General features: G+C 46.0%; 1 protein-coding gene across 2 annotated transcripts in view; it reads right to left on the bottom strand.

Annotated features, from left to right (window-relative positions):
* Window positions 1–5,396: 5,396 nt before the first annotated feature.
* SLC16A2 (solute carrier family 16 member 2) overlaps window positions 5,397–22,838 on the bottom strand; it is an 85,503-nt gene continuing 68,061 nt past the window's right edge. For both annotated transcript variants that reach the window (XM_075573515.1, XM_075573516.1), the window contains exons 2-6: window positions 18,530–18,674; window positions 14,553–15,012; window positions 14,121–14,261; window positions 10,572–10,800; window positions 5,397–10,274 (exon numbers count right to left, since the gene is read on the bottom strand). In XM_075573515.1, coding sequence (XP_075429630.1) covers window positions 10,060–10,274; window positions 10,572–10,800; window positions 14,121–14,261; window positions 14,553–15,012; window positions 18,530–18,674 — 1,190 coding nt within the window. In that variant the 3' untranslated portion in view covers window positions 5,397–10,059. The remainder of the gene's footprint in view (window positions 10,275–10,571; window positions 10,801–14,120; window positions 14,262–14,552; window positions 15,013–18,529; window positions 18,675–22,838) is intronic.

The following is a 22,838-nucleotide window of genomic DNA, read 5'->3' on the forward strand; positions in this document are numbered from 1 at the left end:
GCGTGTGTAGCATATATCGGGTGTGTGCCTTTTACAGGGAAGTGAAAGAAAAGAAACAAATAAATGTATAATTCTGGTTTAATATTTTAAAGGCAAATTCATGCGGTGTCTGCTCAGACTTCTAACCCCCAGGGCCTCCATGTGTCACAGCTGTATTTCCTTTTAATTATTGAACCAGTTTTATACTATTATTTTTTTATCTCCTGCAGCATATCACCCTTTGGAGCAGGGAGGATTTGCCAGCGGTGCAAGACACCTGTTACAAGGCTCGGTGTCCATCTATAACATGTCTGTGCATCTCGCCTGCAGCGGTGAGTTGTGTGGCTCCTCACTAAGGAGCGATCTTGCTTTAGATATTTTTCTGCGTTTCTTTTTGAGCGAGTTTAGCAGAACCTTTCCCAGGATTAGTTACTGGGACTATCCTCGTGCAGAGCAGCTAACCTGCCGTGTGACGGAGCGGGCTCTTCCTGTGTTTTTGATGTGCCCGGTGTAACGTGTGCAGCTCACTGCTCAACTTCCTGAACTTCCCAAACAAACAACACACACACAATGGGTTATTTTAATGGTTTATATCTTGACAAAGGAGTAATGTCCTGCAACTGATTTTATCCGCCGCTCAATTAACAAATCCAACGGCGTTTTCCGATTAATAATCGGCGTGCGTCTCCGTTTTGGGAGAGTAAATAGATCGTACAGTAGGTTGGGTTACCTTGTAACGCAAGGCATTGCGTTGGTTGGGTTACCTTGTAACGCAAGGCATTGCAGACACCCGGGACCAGCGAGAGGGGGGAATGACCAATACAACCTTGAGTTCTTCACAGATGAGATTGCAGTGTACAGAGCTTTCCAGACACCACAGGAGGCAGCTAACAGTGCAAATGAAGAAGAGACGTCTGAGGCTTGGAAAACCCCACATTCGGTCATGTCGGTCCGTTCAGAGGTATCACTACCCAGAACAAATGTCCACTTCTCAGGGAACCGTACAGATACTAGAAATGTGAGCCGCATGTTTAGGGAAAACAAGGAGACACAACGGTAACGATCTGTCTGCCTGAATCAGAGGGCGCCAACCCCAGTCCTAAAGAGCTACCAACAGGTCCGGTTCTAAGGATATCCCTGCTTCAGCACAGGTGGATGCTGTCTTTGAGCCAATGATTGAGCCACCTGTGCTGAAGCAGGGATATCCTGAAAACCTGACCTGTTGGTGAGTCTTGAAGACTGGAGTTGGCTACACCTGGCCTAAATACTGTGAAAATGTCTTGACATCCATGATGATGAGTACGCTGCAGCATGGCCGCGATCAACAAAACGATGTGGATACTCGCTGTTATTATACTGCCGTATTTGCGTGTAATTATCACCGACAGCCGCTAATGTGAACACGATGCTTTATATGGAAGAACACGTCTTAGCGTAACATTATTGGCCCGTGAAGACACAATTAGGCTGAACAGTTCCAGCAATATCCTACGTGTGTGTTTAATCAGTTCTGGACCATGAGAAAATAGTTGTAGCATTTAAAAAAAAAACAACATTTTAAAGACATTTTTAATGTATTATAATTTAACAGGCATTTTGTTTCTATAGAAACCATTTACAAAATCCCACCCCCTTCCGATCGGCTCCGAGGACCCGCCGGAAAGTGGAACCGGCGATTTTCGTTAGGTGCGCAGGCGCAGACCGGCAATGCGCCGTTCTGCGCATGCGCGACAAAAAGGAAAGCCCTCCATTTCGCGCATGCGCGACCCCTGGGCGGCTCGTTCTGGACATGGTGGCGACATGGAGGCCCCCGTTCTCGGCCCTCGGCGTTGCGCCGAGAAGCGGGGCCCTGGTGTAATTTGAAACTGAAAAGCGGCCATTTAGTGAACCTTGGGAAGCAGCAGGACCTTTCACAGATCACAAGAGAACCAATTGATCGGCAGCGTAGGGAATTCGTTTTCAATTAAGGTAATCATAGGCTGCATATATATATATATATATATATATATATATATATATATATATATATATATATATATATATATATTATTATTATTTTTTTAAATGTTAAAGAATGTTTTGTTTTAAGTTCCGCTTGGATTGCTTCTTTAAAGGGAGCGCTGGGCACAATTTCAATGTTGCGTTGCACACACCCGGCAGGAATGTGCGTGAAAGTTCGGCTCACTGAAGCAGCATTGCTGTTCCCTCTGTATTTGCCGACGAGTTTGCACAGGCTCCATCACAGATATCACAGGCCCGGCACTGCCTCGGGCTGGCACGCAGCATCCGCACAAATTATAGCGCAGGCGTGTCTCCAGGTAAACCGGGGGGAAGAAAGAAAACACAATGTCCTGAACACAGAATGTCACCAGAGTTTATGTGCAAGTTAAAGCGGTTTCCCGTGTGTGGAAGAGTATACTGATCGTGGGTTGGGTGACCCTGTAACGCAAGACATGGCAGGTCCCGGCTGCCAACGGCGGAAGGGCTAATTACCAGCACGGAAGTTATTTATAGATGAAATTATAGCAGGGGCGGGCAATTCCAGTCCTCAAAAGCTACCAACAGGTCAGGTTTTCAGGATATCTGCTTCAGCACAGGTGGCTCAGTCTTCGACAGAGCCACTGATTGAGCCACCTGTGCTGAAGCAGGGATATCCTGAACATCTGACCTGTTGGTAGCTCTTGGGGACTGGAGTTGGCCACTCCTCAATTATAGTGTACAGAGCGATCTAAATATCTGCTTTTAATTTAGGTTCTAGGCTAGATACTTTCTATTAACTTTAGAGGTTGTTCTTGCACAGCTGATCTAGGCCGGGAGTCTGCCACCTCTCAAGGAAGAACCACGTTATAAAAAAAAGTATTTCTCCAAAATATACGAGAGCTGCAACAGCCCCACAAACACATACATATATACTGTACACACCAATAACCAATAGGTATATAAGAATGAACATACCACAAAATATGTTGGGGAATAAAATGCATCTCAAAATAATAAGTCCCTTTATTTAGTTGTTTTTCATACATACATACAATACCCTCCCCAAACAGCACATACACAATCCCCCCCCCCAAATACATTATATATATATATATATATTACGCACACACACCCCCAATAGAAATCTTGGGGCTCAGGTCAAATTAAAAGAGCAGGGCCCCCTGATTATTCCCCCCATCTTGCCCTTGTAGTCCCCACATCTCACGCCCCCCACCCCCATTATTGTGTGTTGGGATATGGGGAGAGACAGATGGAGAAGGGAATAGGGGAGGAGAGGGGGGGGACAGGGATATTGGATGAGATAGAGGACAGGGATATTGGATAAGAGAGAGGGGACAGGGATATAGGATGAGAGAGAACAGGGATATTGGATGAGAGAGAGAGGGGGGACAGGGATATTGGATGAGAGAGAGAGAGGGGGACAGGGATATTGGATGAGAGAGAACAGGGATATTGGATGAGAGAGAGGGGGGACAGGGATATTGGATGAGAGAGAGAGGGGGACAGGGATATTGGATGAGAGAGAGGGGGACAGGGATATTGGATGAGAGGGGGGACAGGGATATTGGATGAGAGAGAACAGGGATATTGGATGAGAGAGAGAGGGGGGACAGCGATATTGGAGAGAGAGAGGGGGGTCAGGGATATTGGATGAGAGAGAGAGGGGGGTCAGGGATATTGGATGAGAGAGAGGGGGGACAGGGATATTGGATGAGAGAGAGAGGGGGACAGGGATATTGGATGAGAGGATCTGAGTGTGCCTGCTGCCTACCAGTCAGACACCTTCCAGCAGGCGCCCTCTGCAGATCAGGCCAGATTAGGTTTGGCGGCAGGATAGCGAGGGAGAGGGGCAGCAGCTGGGGTTCGGCAGCCTGCAGAGAGCCGCAAGTAGCCACAGGAAGAGCCGCGTGAGCCGCAGGCTGCCGCCCCCTGATCTAGACTCGTGTTCTAGTTCGAATGCTATTAAGTATTTTTAGCTAATGTTTGCGTTTTATCGCTTTTAAATGATTTTTCTCTATAGCCCGTTTTGGTGGCGATCCCGTGGTTATTTGGTCCCTCGTATGTTTATATTTGGGGGTCTAACATTGTTTTATTTCATTGTATAACTATCTCTGTGTTTGTACCTCGAACGCTGCGGCCACGCTGCCGCTGAGCGCGCTCATGCTTGTGAGCGGTGACATCACCAACTCTCCAAGCAGGAGCGTTCGCTGCCCGGCATATTTTTTTTTAAGTGCAAGTGGGCCGTGGTCGAGCAGTGACTGGCGCCGATTGGTTGAAGAGGTCATGTGACCCTTCAGCGCGCCTGGAAGACAATTTGATGTCTCGGCAAGCGTCTAGCGCCCACGAGCGTACGGGTCACGGATGCGCTCGGTGAGCGTGGCCGGACACATTTGCATTAATTGTGCTGACTGTGCCAAGCGCGGTCAGCGGCAGCATGGACGCAGCCTTAGAGGTCAGATGTTATTACATCCAAGGTGTCCCATTTTTTTATTTAGTTTGAGACACCATTGGAAAGTTTGTTGAACTTTTTCTTTTTTCTCCGGCGTATACAGGGATATCCTGTTTACCCAATTTTTCATATATAGTTATTTCTAAATGCGGAGTGTATAACCAATGATTTTGTGTGTGATTTGTTTTGTTACAAAAGCTAAGGCTAAAGAATATTTGTTGTTGATCTAGGGGAGTCTGCTGAAATTAGGAAAAGCCGTTGTTCTTTTTGATTCTATTAGCTGATGTGACAGATACTGGCAATGAGCAACGCCTCCGTTTTGCTCCAATTGAAAGACCCCGGACAGTATATGAGGAGTCTAACAGGAGAGGAGAATCCTCCTGATGAAACCGCCAGCGGTGAAACGCGTCGAGTACGGATCCAAGGAGAGAGAGGGGACGCGTCTGCAGTGGAGGCGAATGTCCTGGCACGCCCAAACCCGGAAGAGCGGGAAGCCTCCCCGTGAGACGCAGAGTTCGCTGTGGAGAACGCGGTGAGAACGCCATCTTCCACCCGAACATCATCTTTACCGCGTTACAAATGCTTTTAAAGAATTGACACAATGTGAGTTTAATTTGATTGTTGATACAATATAAAGAGGATTTATCGGGTCTCTCATCTTTGGCTTTTCTTGGACTGCCAGCGATGTTCATTGCCACTGATTTGGGAATTGCTTTAATTATTTGGGGAATGTGAGTATAACCTTCATCACCAATCCACCTCACCTGCCTTGTGTTAGGCTTGTGGCATTCCAGTGCGGCCTGTGTACTGGCGTTAGCCACTCCTGTTGTAGATGGTATTTCTCACTGTGTTAGTTCCTTAGGAAGTTAAATCCCACATTAGATAAACACATATTGCATCAGAAAAAACATACACCCAAAACTCGTACAAACTCACAGCAATATCTCCACAAAAAATGACAACAAAATTATACTACAAAATAGGTTTTATTCTACAAATCAAAAAGCACAGACCAGGATTTCAGTTATAAATGCGGATGGTTTTTACTTAAAACAGCGGCTCAAAATCCAGCAAAATGACTGACCTGTCAGCATACAAAGAGTAAAGCAGTAATACAGATTACTTCTGTTATATTCAGTGTGGCCTCCCGCTAAATTAGGCACATGTCATTAAAAGACAACAAAACAATGATATATTTGGCAGAAGAAAATGTCAGTCCTACATATAATTAGGTCATTCAGCTGTCTCTTAGTAAGACCGTCTGCACTGGAGCTTTCCTCCGTGTTTCAGCACAAGGAATCTGAGCTGCAGTCTCTTCCGATCGTGTGTGCAGCAGAGACGCTACAGATTACAAATCCATCTCCCAATGTTGGGCCTGTGATGTCAACAAACTATGGCTTTGAATCAAACTATTGTTAGTATTAATCTGCCACCTGACTTCAGGCGAGGCAGCTTGTTTTCATTTAGGGTGGGATCGGTTTGAAGCTCCCCCTTTTCGCTGCAAAAAGGGGTTTGCAATGCGCTAATTTGTTGTGCAAACCTGACTGGGAGTGAAGTGGATAAAATGGAGAAGGTTGCAGAACAGACCCTCTCAGGACCAAGCCGAAACGCCCGTGGCATTTAAGGGGGCACACGTGCCCTCCTTTCTCTAGGCTTTTGTTTAGCTTCTGCCCTTCGTGTGAATTCCGCGATACTGACCGGAATCTACTTCCAATACTAAAGCATCCTCACCGTCTCCTAACGAGGAACAGGGTCCTAGAACACTGACATGCATTTCACTTTTCTGGACCCCTGCTAAAAAGGAAAAAAAAAAAATCATAGTACAAAGTGAAATGTGTTGTGTAAAGTTAATGAAAGTTGTTTTATCAACTGCATAAAAGTTTTTTGTTTTTTTTTTTACAACTTTTTTGTTTCTAGTGCCGCAAGTGGAACTGCCACGTAATATCTCCTCCATCTGCTGATCCAGAAGTAGGTGGCTGGTAGTCCTTGGTAGGTCAAATTGTTCCTTCATTTTATCTGCCAAGAGTTTTTATTTTTCGGAGGGCTGCTGAATGTGACCATGACGTCCGTGCTTCGCTGGCCGTATAAGGTTTGTGCAAATCAATTCTAATGCCGCCTACTAAAAACACCCGGAGGAAAAGCAGAAACCCCTGTAACGCGAGCGATCCCGAGAAAACAAGGCTTCAATTCCGACTTCATACGTAGGTGCCCCGGGGCTTATCTGCTGTCGCGGATACACTTTTCTCCAGCTCGGGGAAGATCTCTTCACAGGATATGGAGTAGAGGCATGAAAAGAAATGGAAAAAGCTTTGGCAAACGGTGTCGCTCACCGAGTTGTGTCTGGTACGCCCTACACTCACCCTTTCTATCAGCCCGATTAGAAAAGGCCGGAATTTCATCTCTATCAGGAAGATACACATGAAACCTTGTTTTAACTTCCAATAATTGCTTGTTTCCATTGCCCTATAGTGTAAGTGCCCTATAGTGTAAGTGCCCTATAGTATAAGCACCCTACTAACTCCTTGATTCCAGACACACTTTATTTTTGGCTTTAGATTAAATGCAGGTTACTGTGGCAGGTTAGTACAGTAATGTCTCTGTCCCCATCTGCTGTAGTATTTGCAACAAGCAGCCGCCAGTCATCGCTAACCCTGGGGACTGCAATACCCCTTATGCCAGGGGTGGACAACTCCAGTCATCAAGGGCCACCAACAGGTCAGGTTGTCAGGATATCCCTGCTTCAGCACAGGTGGCTCAATCAGTGGCTTAGTCTTCAATTGAGCCTACCTGTGCTGAAGCAGGGATATCTTTAAAAACCCAACCTGTTGGGGGGCCCTTGCGGACTGGAGTTGGCCACCCCAGCAGTAGGATGTGTGTTAATCCACTTATAGGTCCACAGCACTGGCCCATACAATAAGGCATGGAGATGAAGGTTAAAAGGTCACTGGGGCGTTCCGTGAGGTCAGCCCTACAACACCCTGACTCCTAAAAGTGGATACAATATATCAGAACCGTTCTCAGAAATATCATTCATGATGGTTACAAAGCTAAAATGGCACTTTCCTATAGCAAATTGTGTGACCTTGCCAGAAGACGTCTGTTTGGTTGGAACTTGGTGTGGCTGCATGTATTGGAGATGAGATAGTGGGAAGGCACTCGGGGATAGAACATCCTGCGGAAAGAATTCCATTTTTGGTTTCTGAATGTAAAATACGTCTGAGATTTCCGTGCAGTAGTAATACGCAGAAACACCGCCGCCAGATCCTTTTATTAACCGGATCTTCTTTTCACCGAGCGCTGCTGGGCAGCAGAGTTTGCAGACGGACGTTCAGGCACAAGCTTATTTATTTGCCCGAGGCACGGGGGTGATACAAAATTACTTGCCCACAGCTGCTCCTTCAAAAGAGATCTTCACTTTTACAGCTCAAACAAGCCCCCTCTCCCTGCTCTCCGCCTCTTTCCCTCCAGTACGGGTTTGCAAATACTTTGGGTATTACACAATCAAGAGATATACATTTTATGCGGGTCCAATACAAGTTATCACAGTCTGAAACGAATCATCCCTCTAACACTAATGCTAATTTATCTTCACTCGGAGGGTGAATAAATGCTGAATCCTGCCCCAGCTCATCACTTAACCCCCTTTTTAACGAGAGGGGCCAGTTCCGCATGCGTTGCGGCCCCTCTGGGCAGGGACGGGGTTGCCCGGCTCCGCTCTTTAAGGCATCGTTTCATTGCTATGATTGTCTTTGCTCCATTTTACAACAAGCGGCGACTAAATATTGCAAAACGCGATCGCTTATTTACATCTTCGGAGAAGAGGCTCCGTTACAATGAAAGCGGAACGCGGAAAGACCAGTTCGAAAAGTTGATCATTTTAGACTTAAGCACGTTGCTAATTGCAAAACTTGCAAGAAAAGTCTAACAGGCACCTCAGGCAGTGAAAGGGTGGCCCCTGTGTTAACCCCTTAGTTTCCAGGGGGGAGGGAACTCAGCACATAATAAAAAGGTTACCTTCCCCTCTGGCGAGGAAAGTGTTAATCCAGAGTAACGCCTTCACCTGTATAACAGAGCGCGTCTGTTTGCGCAGCCACCGCTGATCAGATGAACGTGTTACAAAGAAGCTAAAGTGACCGCGAGGAAACCTTGTATTGTGAGAAGTTGCTGAAACTCCGTGTGTCGCCGAGCGTGTGATCACAGCACAGGTGGGGAGAAGACCCCAATGTCATGGGATTCTTCATTTATCGCAAATACATTTGAGCCAAATAGAGAGAAAGCAAGTACTCCGTGAAGAAATGTATGCGCCTATAATGTATATAGATATATACACACACATACACATATACAGGGGTGAACAAACGCGACTGCATTGTGACGGCTGTCGACTGCTTACCTGCGGCGGTGCCCCCCGGTCTTCTCCGTGTTGATCTTTAAAATCATGATTTTTCTCCTGCAGCACTATTCAAAATGGCCGCACGGGTGTCATATGATGCTGCGTTGCCATGGTAACGGGGCGCCTCGTGCCCCCACGCTGCTCCGCGCAGGCATTTTGAATAGTGCTGCAGGAGAAAAACATGATTTTAACGGCGACAAGACAGCAGAAGGCCGAGAGACGCCGTCAGGACCCCGCAACCGCCCCCCCCGCCGCAGGTAAGTGTCGTGGGGGGCGGGGGGGAGGCGAGTGGGTTTTGGCCCAGTAAAAAAAAATATATATATCTTCCTATGTCCATGCACATAACGCACTTGCGGTTACAGCCTCTCTTCTCCACGTCGCCGCAACACATTTCCTGATGTCATTCTCCCATCTGACGTTGGTCGCCATCTTGGTCTTTTTATCTCTCTTGGAATCCATTTGAGTTCCATCTTTGTCGAACGATGGTCATTTCTTCTTGCGATATATGTCCGGCCTGCCGCCATTTCACTTCCTTCCCCCGTGTGATGCTGTCAGGCCTGTTTGGTGTCGAACGCATTCATTCTTTTTCCTGCCTCTCCCGGTAATACTCGGCATGCATTTCTCCATGTTTCTTCCAGTGTCACATCCATACTGTACGGGAAGCACGGGCAGAATCCACTGGTCAAAAACGTTCCTCTGCAGGCACCTTCCAAGGTTCCCATGAAATATTGTCTTGTTTCTTCCAAATGCCTCCATCCCATCTTCATTCTCCTATTCATTTCATTCAACGATTCTCAATTGTTACTTGCCATTCGAGGTAGACATAATCTTCAACTTCTTCAACTTCTTCTTCAAGATGTATTCCATTTATGTCAATCTTTGCAGAGTTGGAATGCGTGCGTACACACATACACACACACACACACACATACACACACACACACACACACACACACACACACACACACACACACACACACATATACACACATATACACACACACACACACACCTTCACATCTTCACATCTTCAATGTGATTATTAAGTAACATTCTTTATCCCTATTTGGCTCTGCTTAACACATTTGCTGTTGTGAATTGGAGTCCCTCTGGGTTTCAGTGCAAAACTGATCTGGGCTGCGACATGGGGATCAACGGCTTTGCGCCCACTGTCTGCGTCCGCCAGCCACGTCGCCCTGCAGCTTGTGCCCTATGTGGACTGAGTCTCGGAACCTGGCTACACACGGGCATCGGTTACCGGGCTCCCTGGCAAGAGATCGCCGTTCAGCAAGGTGCCCTGAGCTTTCTCCTTTGCCGCCTGCGCCTCCTGCTTCTTCAGGTCTCTATCGTGGATCAGCGGGACAAACAAAATAATCAGAGCCCCGATGAGAGGGGGGACACCGGCAAGGTAAAACGCCAAGTCGTAACTCCCAGAGTAATCCCGCAAGAAGCCTGTGGCCAGAGAAAGAGAGAGATTATTGCTGCTGTCATAAACCAGCCATAGTAATAACTAACACCCAGGGGCGGCCAACTCCAGGCCTCAAGGGCCACCAACAGGCCAGGTGGGCAGGATATACCTGTGGGTGGCTTGGTCTTCGACTGAGCCAATGTGAGCCAACACAGGGATATCCTGCCAACCTGACCTGTTGGTGGCCCTTGAGGACTGTTGTTGGGAACCCATGAGGGATGGGCTAGGCCAACTATAGCCCCCTGTGCTCTCCACCTACTCCGGACAATGCGCCGACCAACCTGCAATTGGTGGACCAGCGGTCATGGGAATGGACATGAGTCCCAGGACATAGCCGATGGCTCGAGAGGCCTGCATGGGTCCCACCAGCTCGAAGGCAATGGGGCTCATCATGCTGATGAGGAAGCCGTCACATAGCCCCAGGAACAGGCACACCACAATGACGCCCTCAAACGTCTGGCACAGAGGAGGCATCATGGTCATGAGCCCCAGCAGCAAGAAGGAGGCCCCCTGTAACACAAGGGAAGCAGGGGTCAGAATGGGGAGGTCAAGAGGCACACAAGCATGCACACTGACCGGCATCAGTCTACCCAGTGCCCAACTTGCTACAAAACTATAAGGGGTATATCTACTAATGTCTCCTGTCAAACTGGGGCAAAATAATTGCCCCAGATTTATCAAAGGGCAATCTCCCATGGCTTTCTATAGGATTCCTTTAATAAATCAGGTGCTGTTTTATGCACGCCTGTTGCCCTCGTTTCGTAGCTAGGCAATTTCAGTAACTAGACCCCATACACTCTGTGGCATGGGTGTCCAACTGCTGTCTTCAAGGGCCACCATCAGGTCAGATTTGTAGGACTCCCCTGCTTCAGCACAGGTGGTGCAGTCTTTGATTGAGCTACCTGTGCTGAAGCAGCGATATCCTTAAAACCGGACCTGTTGGTGGCCCTTGAAGACTGGAGTTGGGCGCCCCTGCTCTATTTGATCTTTTTTCCCCTGGTGTCCGTTCCAAATATTATCGAATGCTTTTACTGTGCATGCCAACCTGCCACATCTGCAAGAACACTGCTCCATGCATCAACTACTCCTTCAACAAACGTGGCATCTCGTTAACGGGTGATTGTATAGGGTGACCTCTCTACCTTTTAATTGGGAAATTAAATATCCACCTTGTATTTATTCCTGTCCAAATGATTTAGCATGAAGCCTTTTCCTGTAAGAGGTGCCTTCAGCATCGTGCAGTGGCAGTGAAAAGGTTAATGTCCGCGATTCTTATTGCCACGGAATTAGAAGTGTAGGAAATCCCTGCACTAACCAGACGTGGCTCACAGCGAAGGCCAAACCACAGATAGATCAGAGCTGCCGTGGCAGGACAGGGGTGTCAGCTGCTACAATGAGGAGCAGCACACAAGTGTGAGATTAAACACTAACCCTGATGGCTCACCCGTCAATGCAGATGTTCCTCCCATTCAACCCACAGGAAAAAACAATCTATGGAGAAGGAGCACGCCAGTGCTATGCAACAGTCCTCAAGGGCCACCATCAGGTCAGGGTTTCAGGATATCCCTGCTTCAGCACAGGTGGCTCAATCAGTGGCTCAGTCGAAGACTGAGCCACTGATTGAGCCACCTGTGCTGAAGCAGGGATATCCGTAAACCCTGATCTGTTGGTCGCCCTTGAGGACTGGAGTTGGCCAGTCAACGACTGACCAAATGATTGAGCCACCTGTGCTGAAGCAGGGATATCCTGAAAACCTGAGCTGTTGGTGGCCCTTGAGCACTGGACTTGGCCCCTCCTGGACTACAGGGGGTTATTCTAATGGCTGTAAAATAGGTCAATTTGGCTACTGAAGCCAATAGGGAATTTAGTCAGAACAGGGCTGTATGTAGCACAGGTCCCTAAGGGCTCTGCTTATTGCATTGCAGAAAGGTTTATGTATGAAACGCCAAACGTGCTGCATGACGCACAGCAATCTTTAAATTGCACCCACATCAATCGGAACAAACCTAATTTGCCACAATTACTGATCTAGGCATCTGACACATTGTAACTCCTCACCTGTCTACGCCCCAACTCTCATGCACTTAGGGCTATACGGGGACAAAGTAGTTTGATACATAATAATAATAGTTTTTTCTTGTATATCGCTGTACATAGAATATTTGCAGACACAGGTCCCTGTCCCGTGGAGCTTACAATCTATGTTTTTGGTGCCTGAGGCACAGGGAGATAAAGTGACTTGCCCAAGGTCACAAGGAGCCGACACCGGGAATTGAACCAGGTTGCCCTGCATCAAACTCAGCCTTGTAGTTATCAGAATAATAACAGAGGTGTGTGTGTGTGTGTGTGTGCGTGCGTACGCGTGTGCATGCGTACGCGTGTGTGTGTGTGTGTGTGTGTGTGCCTATGCGTGTGTGTACGCGTGTGTGTGCACGCACACAGTGTATTTTTCAGGAACAATAAGTAACCTGTAGAGCTTACATCCTAATTTTGGTGCACGAGGCACAGAGAAATAGAGCTGACACAGATATCAAACCTGCTTGAAAGTCCGTGACAGTACCACAGAGCTACAACGTGGCCAAAAATGTATCCACGCCTTTTAACTGCTAAACTGGGTGAAAAGAAAAACCGCTAGCTTGGTCAAATGATAACATCTCATGTTTTTCAACGGGATTTCCTAACAAAACCTCATTGATTTTTTGCACCCGTTTTAAACACGGGAGACTTGAATATGATGGATTTTCTCTCCCCGGCAGCTGCAGCCGGGCACAGTTTTCTTCAGTCCCATCAGAGTAAAATCTTTAGATACTTTGCGCATGGTGTTATACGCGGTACTGCTTTATACTGCAACATGTTCATTTTGGGAACATGACATACTGTTTTAATGAACCCTCCGTTATTTCCGGGGAATTGAAAAACCAATAAACCCTTCTCCCATCTTTACCCACAACTCATGATTTAATGTCCTTGTTTTATAGGGTCTGGAACGCCGTGGTTTTCCCCATTACACGTCAACTGTATAACATTTCCGGTACCTATACAGCCTCTTCTAAAACCTCAGGCTTCTGCTGGCCAAGAAACTTGCTAAACATAGCACTTCATTTCCACAATCCTGCAGGGACATTCTATATGCTGTAACCCTGGATAAAGGAACAAATGTTACCCTATAAATTATAATGGAGCACAGAGCAGCTGCACCACATAAAAGCAGAAAATTCACAATGTGCCGAGGATAACAAAAAAAAAAAAAAAAGCAATAGCAAAATAAATTCCTAACAACTCTGGGGTTAGTCAGTCTCCGGGCGGGAGAGTAGGGCAATACTGGTGCAAACGCAGTGTGTAAATCCTAGGGGACATTTAAAGTTAATGTTGCTGCTTATATCACACGTGAGCTCAGCAGAACTCAGTGGAAATCCAGCCCAGTGTCTACCTGCAAAATTGGTGCAACCCCCCCCCCTAAAACACAGCAGCACATCCTATTCCCAAATATTCCCATACAAAGGAATTGTTTCTCTTGATACATTTGGTGCTTTTGTTCTTGATTTGCAGCCATAAGACTTTGATAAATAACATCTTTTGTCTCATTGACCAAACAGTCACCTGGTGCAACTCTAGAGCAAAGACGTATGCAGCTCATGGTTTGCTGCCATGCTTTCCAATGCAGCAAGGGGGTTACAGTTAGAGAAAACATACATTTTAGGCAAGGGGCATAGAGAACAACCGCCAACTGGCGGCCTCCAAGGGCAGTAGGTTGACCGTGAGTTAATGTGGTATGTCTATTTATGTCTGTTACTATTCGCTTTTATGATTGTGGGAATCTGCCAAAGTACCTGCAAATAAACCTTCTTCAGTCCAGGAATACAGTCCCCGATTTTGCCAGAAGCGAGACGCCCGATGCCGGACGTGGCCCCCATACAAACCAGGACGACCCATTCCTCCTTCCCTTTGAACCTCTGCTCCACAAATTTTACCTGAGGAGCAAAATGTCAGAAAAGGTGGTAATTCCCCCAGAACAACCAGTGTGGCAACCCCCCCCCCTGAAAATACTATCATTATATAGGGGTGTGGTGGGGAGGGGGTGTCTACCAAGGGTACACAATTTCCAGTTACGCCATAAAATTAATGCTATGGGGGGAAGAATACATCCAATGGCCGCTTGTGGTCTTGTTGGGGATCGGAAGAGTCCTCCCTCTCCTCCTTCTCCTCTACTGGTCTCCTGGATCTGTTCCAAACTATAGCCCATTCCTCAATAACAAACTTACCAGGTGAACATAAGGAACAAAGTATCCCAGGACTGTGGTCGCGATGCCAAATACCCAAACCCTGTAGGTCTTCTGCCGAAACACCTGCAGGTTAAAGTATTTCCGGGTGTGCGCCAGACACTGCTGGGTCTTGCTTCTTCCAGCCACCTTCTCCTTTTCTCTACTGTAATCTACGGGAGGGGGCAGGAGGGGCTTGAAGGTGAGGGAGAGGAATATCTGGATGAACATGAACACACTGAGCACTTGGAAAATGTGCGACAGCTTTATGGCTTTCCCCACCACCTTCAGTAAGAAGGGAAGGCCCATAGAGAACACGCAGCTACCTCCGGCCACAATGCCATTCACCAGACCCAGGCGCTTCTTGAAGTAGTGACCGAGTATTACCAAGGAGGGCTGGAAGGCGAAGGAGCAGCCGCCTCCGAAGAGGATCCCGTAGGTGAAATACCGAACCCCAAGGGACCTGGTGGGAGACAGAGGGGGGGGGGGGAATCATTTCCAAGTACAAGGTCAGTGGGCGTCACACACAGGAACATACGGAACTAATGGTCGGTAGGCAAACGTCCTGGGCAAAAATATTAATTTTCCATATTATTTAGTGATACATTTAATAGGTGAAAATGTCGCCGATTGTCAACAGAAGAGTATTAAGTATTATACAAATACTGTAATTGTTTTTTTTAATGTTTTTTATTGTGGAACTGCACCTTCTAAAGAAAGAGAGATCATTAGAGGCAGAAATACGGTTAAAACAAAAGATGTTCTCGAGCAGAACGGTTCGCTGCTTTAGGGCACTGTGGGGTGTTTGTAAAGACCCCATCTGCACAACTGGGAATAATACAAGTACAGCTAAACCCCCTTATAACGCTGCGCTTGGGGTCCAAAGAATTACATCGCGTTATAAGCGGATCGCGTTAGAAATAATGCACAATTGTGTGCATTGTACAATAAAGTATTTAAGACACCAATAATCGTGTTGTAAAGTATTCATAATTACAAAAATTGGGAGCCGCGCTTGCATCTCGCTATAAGCGGATTCGGGTTGTAGCGGATTCGCGTTATAACGGGGTTGAGCTGTACTGTATAAAAAACAAATATAGAGAGACCTCGCTCATCTCATAGAATACTGTATGGACAGGTGTGTGCTACCTGGGATATAGATGGGATTCCAAGAAAAATGTACCAGCGTGTACGTAGAAGAAGAAATCTTTTCATGGTGCATTCCAGCAAACACAATGTAACCATAAATTAGTCGATGATAAAACTTAGCTTTTAATTTTAATAATTGGTAGCAAGAACTAGGGCGCGAACTCTTAAGATGGACCAAAAAATAATAAAAATATAGCGGTCTAGTTAGATAGGTATATAAAGATAGTGGTATATGTGGAAATACTACCTTCCCAAAGTCCCCTGAGGGTGCCTTTACCTTGAGGTCACCTGAGGGGTGACGAACCCCTGCTGCTCGACCAAATAGGACCTTACCTGGATCCTTAGAGATAATGTATACAAAGAGATATGGGAGCGCTGGTTATAACAATGCAAACACATGGACCAGCAGATCTAGCTGTTAATGGAATATAAGGCGCAGGTGTAGCAACCTATATGTGAGTTCTCTTCTTGCTTTTTTTTATATTGAATAGATATGTGTTGTTAAAATATATTTCATCGATGTTGGCTGCTCCTGTCTGATGTCTGTGACCGTGAGTGAGGGAGTCTGAACAAACCATAGGGAAACTGCACACAGCAGATTGGAGAGAATGTGGGAATGTGAAAGGCACCAGCACCTCCCGTGTACTCACACATGGCCGTGTGAGTATATATGTACATGTCACACCATTTCGTTTGTTATATTCCATTAACAGCTAGATCTGTTGGTTCATGTGTTTTCATGGTTATAACCAGCGCTCCCATATCTCTTTGTATTTAATTTTAATAAGCATACTTAAAATAAATACAGCAAAGAAATAAATGACAAAAGTATATATATATATATATATATATATATATATATATATATATATATATAGCGGTGCTCATTGATTACAGCGAGTTTAACCCCAGAAGTGCACCCAGATCTGAGCTGCCACGCTGGTATTAATAAGTTATACACATGGATATTACATTGTGTGGCTTTAAGGAGAGCGGGAGGGAGGGGGGTGAGCGGGGGGGGAGGGGGGGGTGAGCGGGGGGGGAGCGGGTGGGGGGTGAGGGAGAGCGCCGGGTGAGGGAGTGGCCTATGGGTGGTGAGAGCCGTGGGGAGCGCTCTCGGGGATGGTCAGCTGGGGGAGCGGCCTATGTGAGGGGAGAGCCGCAGAGAGCGTGGGTGTGTGTGTGTGTCTCTCACTCTCCGTCTCTCCTTTGGCCCGTCACTCCGCCTCAGGCCAATGAGAGGTGTGCGGGGGCGGGCGGGCCAAGGGAGCAATCTCATTGGCCTGGCCCAAGGTCCAATGGGATTGCCGCTAGGGACACAGGGAGGGACACAGGGAGACACATACAGACACGGACACATATGACGCTTTCAGAAATATATAGTAAGATTCAGTAAAAAATGATACTGATCTACATTAAAGTATTAATACATGTGTGTATATATTTCGTTTCTAATGTGAATAGCAAAAGTGTGGCCATGCATTCAGACCCACAATTTGGTAACTTTGTGCATTATATCCTGAATATAACGTTATAGGCAGTGTGGGGGTGCAGAGAGACCCTCTCCCAGGGAAGGATGTAGGTTAAATAGTTAATGCCCGGTTTGTTTGCACTGTTTGGCATCTTGTGGCAATTAGAGCAGAACATATCAGCCCAAAAATGTGCCACTGTTCCTAAATAGAGATAAATGATTAGTTACTTGTAGTATCACTAATCCTGACACACATACAACTAAGTTACCAAATGATGGGGTCTGAATGGGTGGGAACACTTGCTATTCACATTACATATTAGAAACAATTATATATATATATATATATATATATATATATATATATATATTACACACACACACACACACACACACACACACACACACGTATTAATACTCTAATGCTAATCAGTATATTTTTTTACTGAATAATCTATACTAATGAGACCTGTTAGTTAAGATTTTCCTCATATACTGAGTGACATTAGCAGACTGGGCATTACTTAAGGGTACACTAATTGGTAATATCCATGCATATGGTTATTAATACAGGGATATACCGAATAAGTAAACATGGGAAGGACGCTGATCCAGGGAGAAATCTGATTGCCAATATTTGGAGTCAGGAAGGAAGTTATTTTTCCCCTTATGAGATATCATTGGATGATATGACACCGGGGGGTTATTGTTTGCCGTCCTCTGGATCAATATCCTGTAAGTACGGATATACGATAAAATATCTGTCGTCTAAATTTAGCACAGGTTGAACTTGATGGACATAGGTTCAACCTCATCAAACTATGTAACTATGTAACTACCGTATGTAACTATGTAACAAATACCAGCGCGGCAGCTCAGATCTGGGTACACTTGTGGGGATGAACACCTTTTAAACTCGTTGTAATCAAGGAGCACCGCTATATATACTTTTTGCACTTATTTATTTGCTGTATTTATTTTAAGTATGCTTATTAAAATTAAAAGCCAAGTTTTATCATCGACTAATATATGGTCCCATTTTGTTTGCTGGATTGCACCACAACGTAATGTCTTCCTCTGCGTACACGCTGGTGCATTTCTCTTGTTGGTATACAAAACAGCACCAGATTCATCTCAGAAATATCGTTGCTTTCGCATGGAATTCTGTTTGGTAAATTTGGTGCAGTTTCTGCCCTAGTTTTGCCGTGACTGTTAGGGGCCCAAACAGATGTATCGGATAACCTCATCTCCCTAAACAATGTGCTCAAGGTACAACCCCAGGGCAGGATGAACCAAACCAGTAGGGAGGCGGCAGCAGCCTTCCCTGCATGGGGTAAGAGGTCAGCTGTAAAAGTCATACTTGGTGAAGGAACTGGACAGCAGCCCAATGAAAGCCAGTGCGGCTCCTCCAGAAGAGGTCTTCCGGCAGCCCAGCCTGTCCGTGAAGATGCTCACGATCGGAGAGCAGAAAAAGATCATACCCATGGCCAGCGATCCGACCCAGGCTGGAAGGAGAAGAGAGGACCGGTTAGTCTGTGACCATCACTTACAGGTGGTCTTTATTCAGTCCTCGTCATTAAACTTTAGAAAAGCATCCCTATAGCTACCAGAGGGGCCCCCACTCTACTATGGAATATGATGTAGTCCTATAAATATATTCTGACAATATTGCAATAATGCATAATACAGTCAATAATTCTGTGACTTCCTGGGCATTATTAATCATTATCATTACTATAGACCATGTTAATATTATCATTACTAATGATCACTTTATTTGCAACTATAAGTAGCTATACCTAAGAGAGAGAGATTTGTATATATTATGTATATTCGAATATGGAGAACATTGCATACAGCTGTGTTTCAATTGTGATGCCAGAAGGAGGTATATCATTTGCCCCTCCTTGCGAAAGCGCCCAACTGGCATGAAACGCGTGGGAGGCTTTGGAGATTGGTGTTTTGTCTGACCTGGGTGCAGGGGCGTAGCTATGGCCCGGGCAGCCCACACTTGTCTGGCTACGCCCCTGCCTGGGTGCAAAGCTGGAGAACGCCAAGAACACCTCATTCAGAAAATAATTAGAAACATATACTCTTGGAATTTCGTTTCAATTTATTGCACCATCCGGGAGGCATTCCTCAACCCCCCCCCATGTACCAGTGTACAGGCTCAATTAATTAATTCTATTCAATTATTTAACAGAAATAACCATAAGTTCAAAGTTAGTGTACCCCAGTTTTGTGTGGCGGTGTTGCCGGGTGTTCAGACTGTGCTGTATTTGGACACTGTCCAGTAAAAAATAAGAGGTAATGCTGGACATGTATGTGTCCGGTATTACCTCTCTGGACATGTATGTGTCCAGTATTACTGTTGCTATAGGGCTGGTTGGCTTCCTCCATCCTGATTGGCTGCTGCTGCTGGGTAATGCAGCCAATCAGGAGGAGGTCTCAGGAGTCGGAGGGTGGGGCCAAGGAGAGGAGGAAACAGCATGGAGCAGAGAGCAGAGAGAGAGGTGTGTGTGTGTGTGTCTCGAGTGCATCGCACCTTTCACCATTGTGTCCAGTATTTTTGGAGAAGCCGCCTAGCAACCCTTATTTGTGAGAAAGTATTTGACACAACTACAGGAATCGAAGCCTCTCCCTTACTCATGTGTAAAGCGGGTTGTGTTAATTGCATGACTTGTCTCTGCTTTGTATCATAAAATGCTGGAAAGCACAATGCAAATCTCCGAGCATCTTCTCTGGAAAAGCTTTCTGTAACACGTATCATGTAACATGTATCTCAAGAGAGATACGTTTATTTTAGGGGGTAATATATTAAAGTGAACACAAAAGTTGAAAGCTGGATATACTGTACAGAGGTTTATGTAAGAAGATGCAAAGAAGTATTTTCTATGCAGTTAATGATGCGGGAGAGGTAATTAGAACCACTCTACAGATGGGCGAAGGGCGAGAAATTCGATTTGCGTTTATATTGAGGGGAAAATCTAAAGAAAAATGGAAAACTCACATATTCTTTCAATCTTTTTTTGAATATTCACTTTTTTTTTTTTTTTAAAGAAAAACTAGCGGCCACTTTTTGCAAACATTAAAATGAGCAAATATTAGAAAACACAGAAAATGGACATATTCAAGGCGAATAATTTCCCCGCCTGAGCTGCGCTTATTTTACCCTCTGTGTGTGTAGCTTGTGATACAGAGAAAGTCACGGGAAGGAACTTCACACTAACTAAAATGGGATGGACTTGAAGTGTTAGCTCCTTGGCCAGTGTATCTCTTTGCTTTATGTTGGAATATACCCGTTTCCCTTATCCCCATTGTTTGCACTTTATTTTCCCTGTATTGTCATTTTCTAAAGCGCAGCGCACACAGTTGGCACGATATAAATAAAATGACCGGTACATGAACGAAACCCTGCACCTCCTCCGCCTGTCACCTTCTCCGACCCTCTCTTAGTATTATATCAAATTCCGCTGGGACTCGGATGGCTTTCACCCTACTGACCAGCAAGAAAGGTCAGTAATACTGTACGTCTCCTTTTTACCAGCAGAAAATTGAACAACAACTTGCCACGGATCCACGCCGTGCCGTGCTTCCCGTGAAACACAGACCCCCTTAGTCATTACATCCTCGGTTGACTTCAATAACACATGCATGTTTATTTTTTCTTACCCACCGTGAAATTGCACATATTGGAGACTTCCACACCGAAATAAAGTGTTGATAACTGACAGATGGGATTTTAGACAACTCTTGTAGAAAAGCTGGTCCTTTATTCTGTTAACTCTTTCACAACCAAAAGGGGACCCGCACTATACAACACTTGGGGACATGTTTGAGCCGGAAAATTTATTATCACAATAATGCAAGTCAGTGATGTGGCTATTTCTGCGATGGTGAAAGGGTTAGGGCATCACTGCAGGACTTGCAGGGGGCAAAGGAAAAACTCCTGCTGTTTCGGGATTCAATCAGATTTGTAAGGTCCCCATCCCAGACAGGAATTTCAAATAGGCAAACACGTTATGCTTACACAATTATATCTGGAGCCAGCGTGTTATGTAACAGGCAGCTATCAGTACTCCGCCGGTGGCAGGAGATTAGTCATTGTGTTACAGTAGCACAGGGGCGGCCAATTCCAGCCCCTCAACGGCCACCAACAGGTCAGGTTTTCAGGATATCCCTGCTTCAGCACAGGTGGCTCAATCAGTGGCTCAGTCATAATGACTGTACCACCTGTGCTGAAGCAGGGAGATCCTAAAAACCTGACCTGTTGGTGGCCCTTGAGGACTGGAGTTGGCCACCCCTGCAGTAGCAGAATTCACATTGAGTGGCTTCCAGTCTGTAAATTGCTCTATATGACCGTATTCGGGGCTGGATATCATTTACCTGCTGAGTACCAGTGCGGTTATATCAGGGAAATACATCACGGAAGTTCAATAAAAAGGTAGCCAGGCATTAGACGAGACGTATGGGCTTAAGGCGAGAAATTAATCCATGAACACCTTGTAACAGCCGCGAAACACAAAGGGAACACTGACGCCAGGGCCGGCCATTACTTTGCATCACCCCGTTTCATGGCGGGGAGCGGATAGCCACAATGGGAACACTGACGCCAGGGCCGGCGCTTACTTTGCGTCACCCCGTTTCATGGCGGGGAGCGGATAGCCACAAAGGGAACACTGACGCCAGGGCCGGCGCTTACTTTGCGTCACCCCGTGTCATGGCGGGGAGCGAGGAACCACAATGGCCTTTGTAACGTGGGACATATCTGTAAATGCATTTTATGGTGTTACAGGAGAAATCCAAGAAATAGCCGACAGGTGTTTTTTTTTTATTATTAAATAAACCAGTCCTGTATTATTAGATCAAACTTACTCCTTTTTTTAAATTAAAATGAATCTCTTAATAACATTTTTAATGAGCTTTAATACACTGAGCAGCCTCTGATTTCTATAGCAGGTTTATCCCACCTCCCCAGCAGTGCAAGATCTTTGCAACACTTTCCTGTTTGTGATCATTTGATGCCAATGTTCCCAGCAGTTTGAGCTGCAAACTGTAACAATCGATAATGGATACAAGGCGGCCATTTAGTGAACCCTGGGAAGCAAGATTTTGCTGATCCTTCACGTGAGAACCAATCGATCGGCAGCTTAGGTAATTCGTTTTCAATAAAAAGGTAATCAAAGGCGGCGTATATTAGAACAAAAAGAAAAGATTTAGTTTTCTAAGCTGCTTGGATCGCCTCTAAACTTTCCTATGAAAAACTCGCACAAAACATTCTGTGGCTTAAATCCTGCGACTTAATTCTTTTGTAATTCAACGCAATCAAACCACATGCGTCACGTAATTGGCACGTGGACACCCCAGTGCGCAACTGAATGTATACATAATGTGCAACAGCTGGGGGTGCCAGGTGGCTACCCAAAAATACTGGACACAATGTTGAAAGGCGCGCTCAAGACACACACACCTGTCACCTCCATGCTGTTTCCTCCTCCCTTTGGCCCCACCCCCAGGCTTCCAACACCCCCTCCAGAATTGGCTGCATTACCCAGCAGCAGCCAATCAGAGGAAGCTGCCCAGCCCCCTAGCAGCAGCCCTGCTCTCTCCCTGCTCGGGGATATCCTGTGCCCCCCCCCCCCCCCAAAGCTGGTCAGGTCACTATGTCC

The sequence above is a fragment of the Ascaphus truei genome, chromosome 16 (genome assembly GCF_040206685.1).
Source record: "Ascaphus truei isolate aAscTru1 chromosome 16, aAscTru1.hap1, whole genome shotgun sequence".
Taxonomy (NCBI): domain Eukaryota; kingdom Metazoa; phylum Chordata; class Amphibia; order Anura; family Ascaphidae; genus Ascaphus; species Ascaphus truei.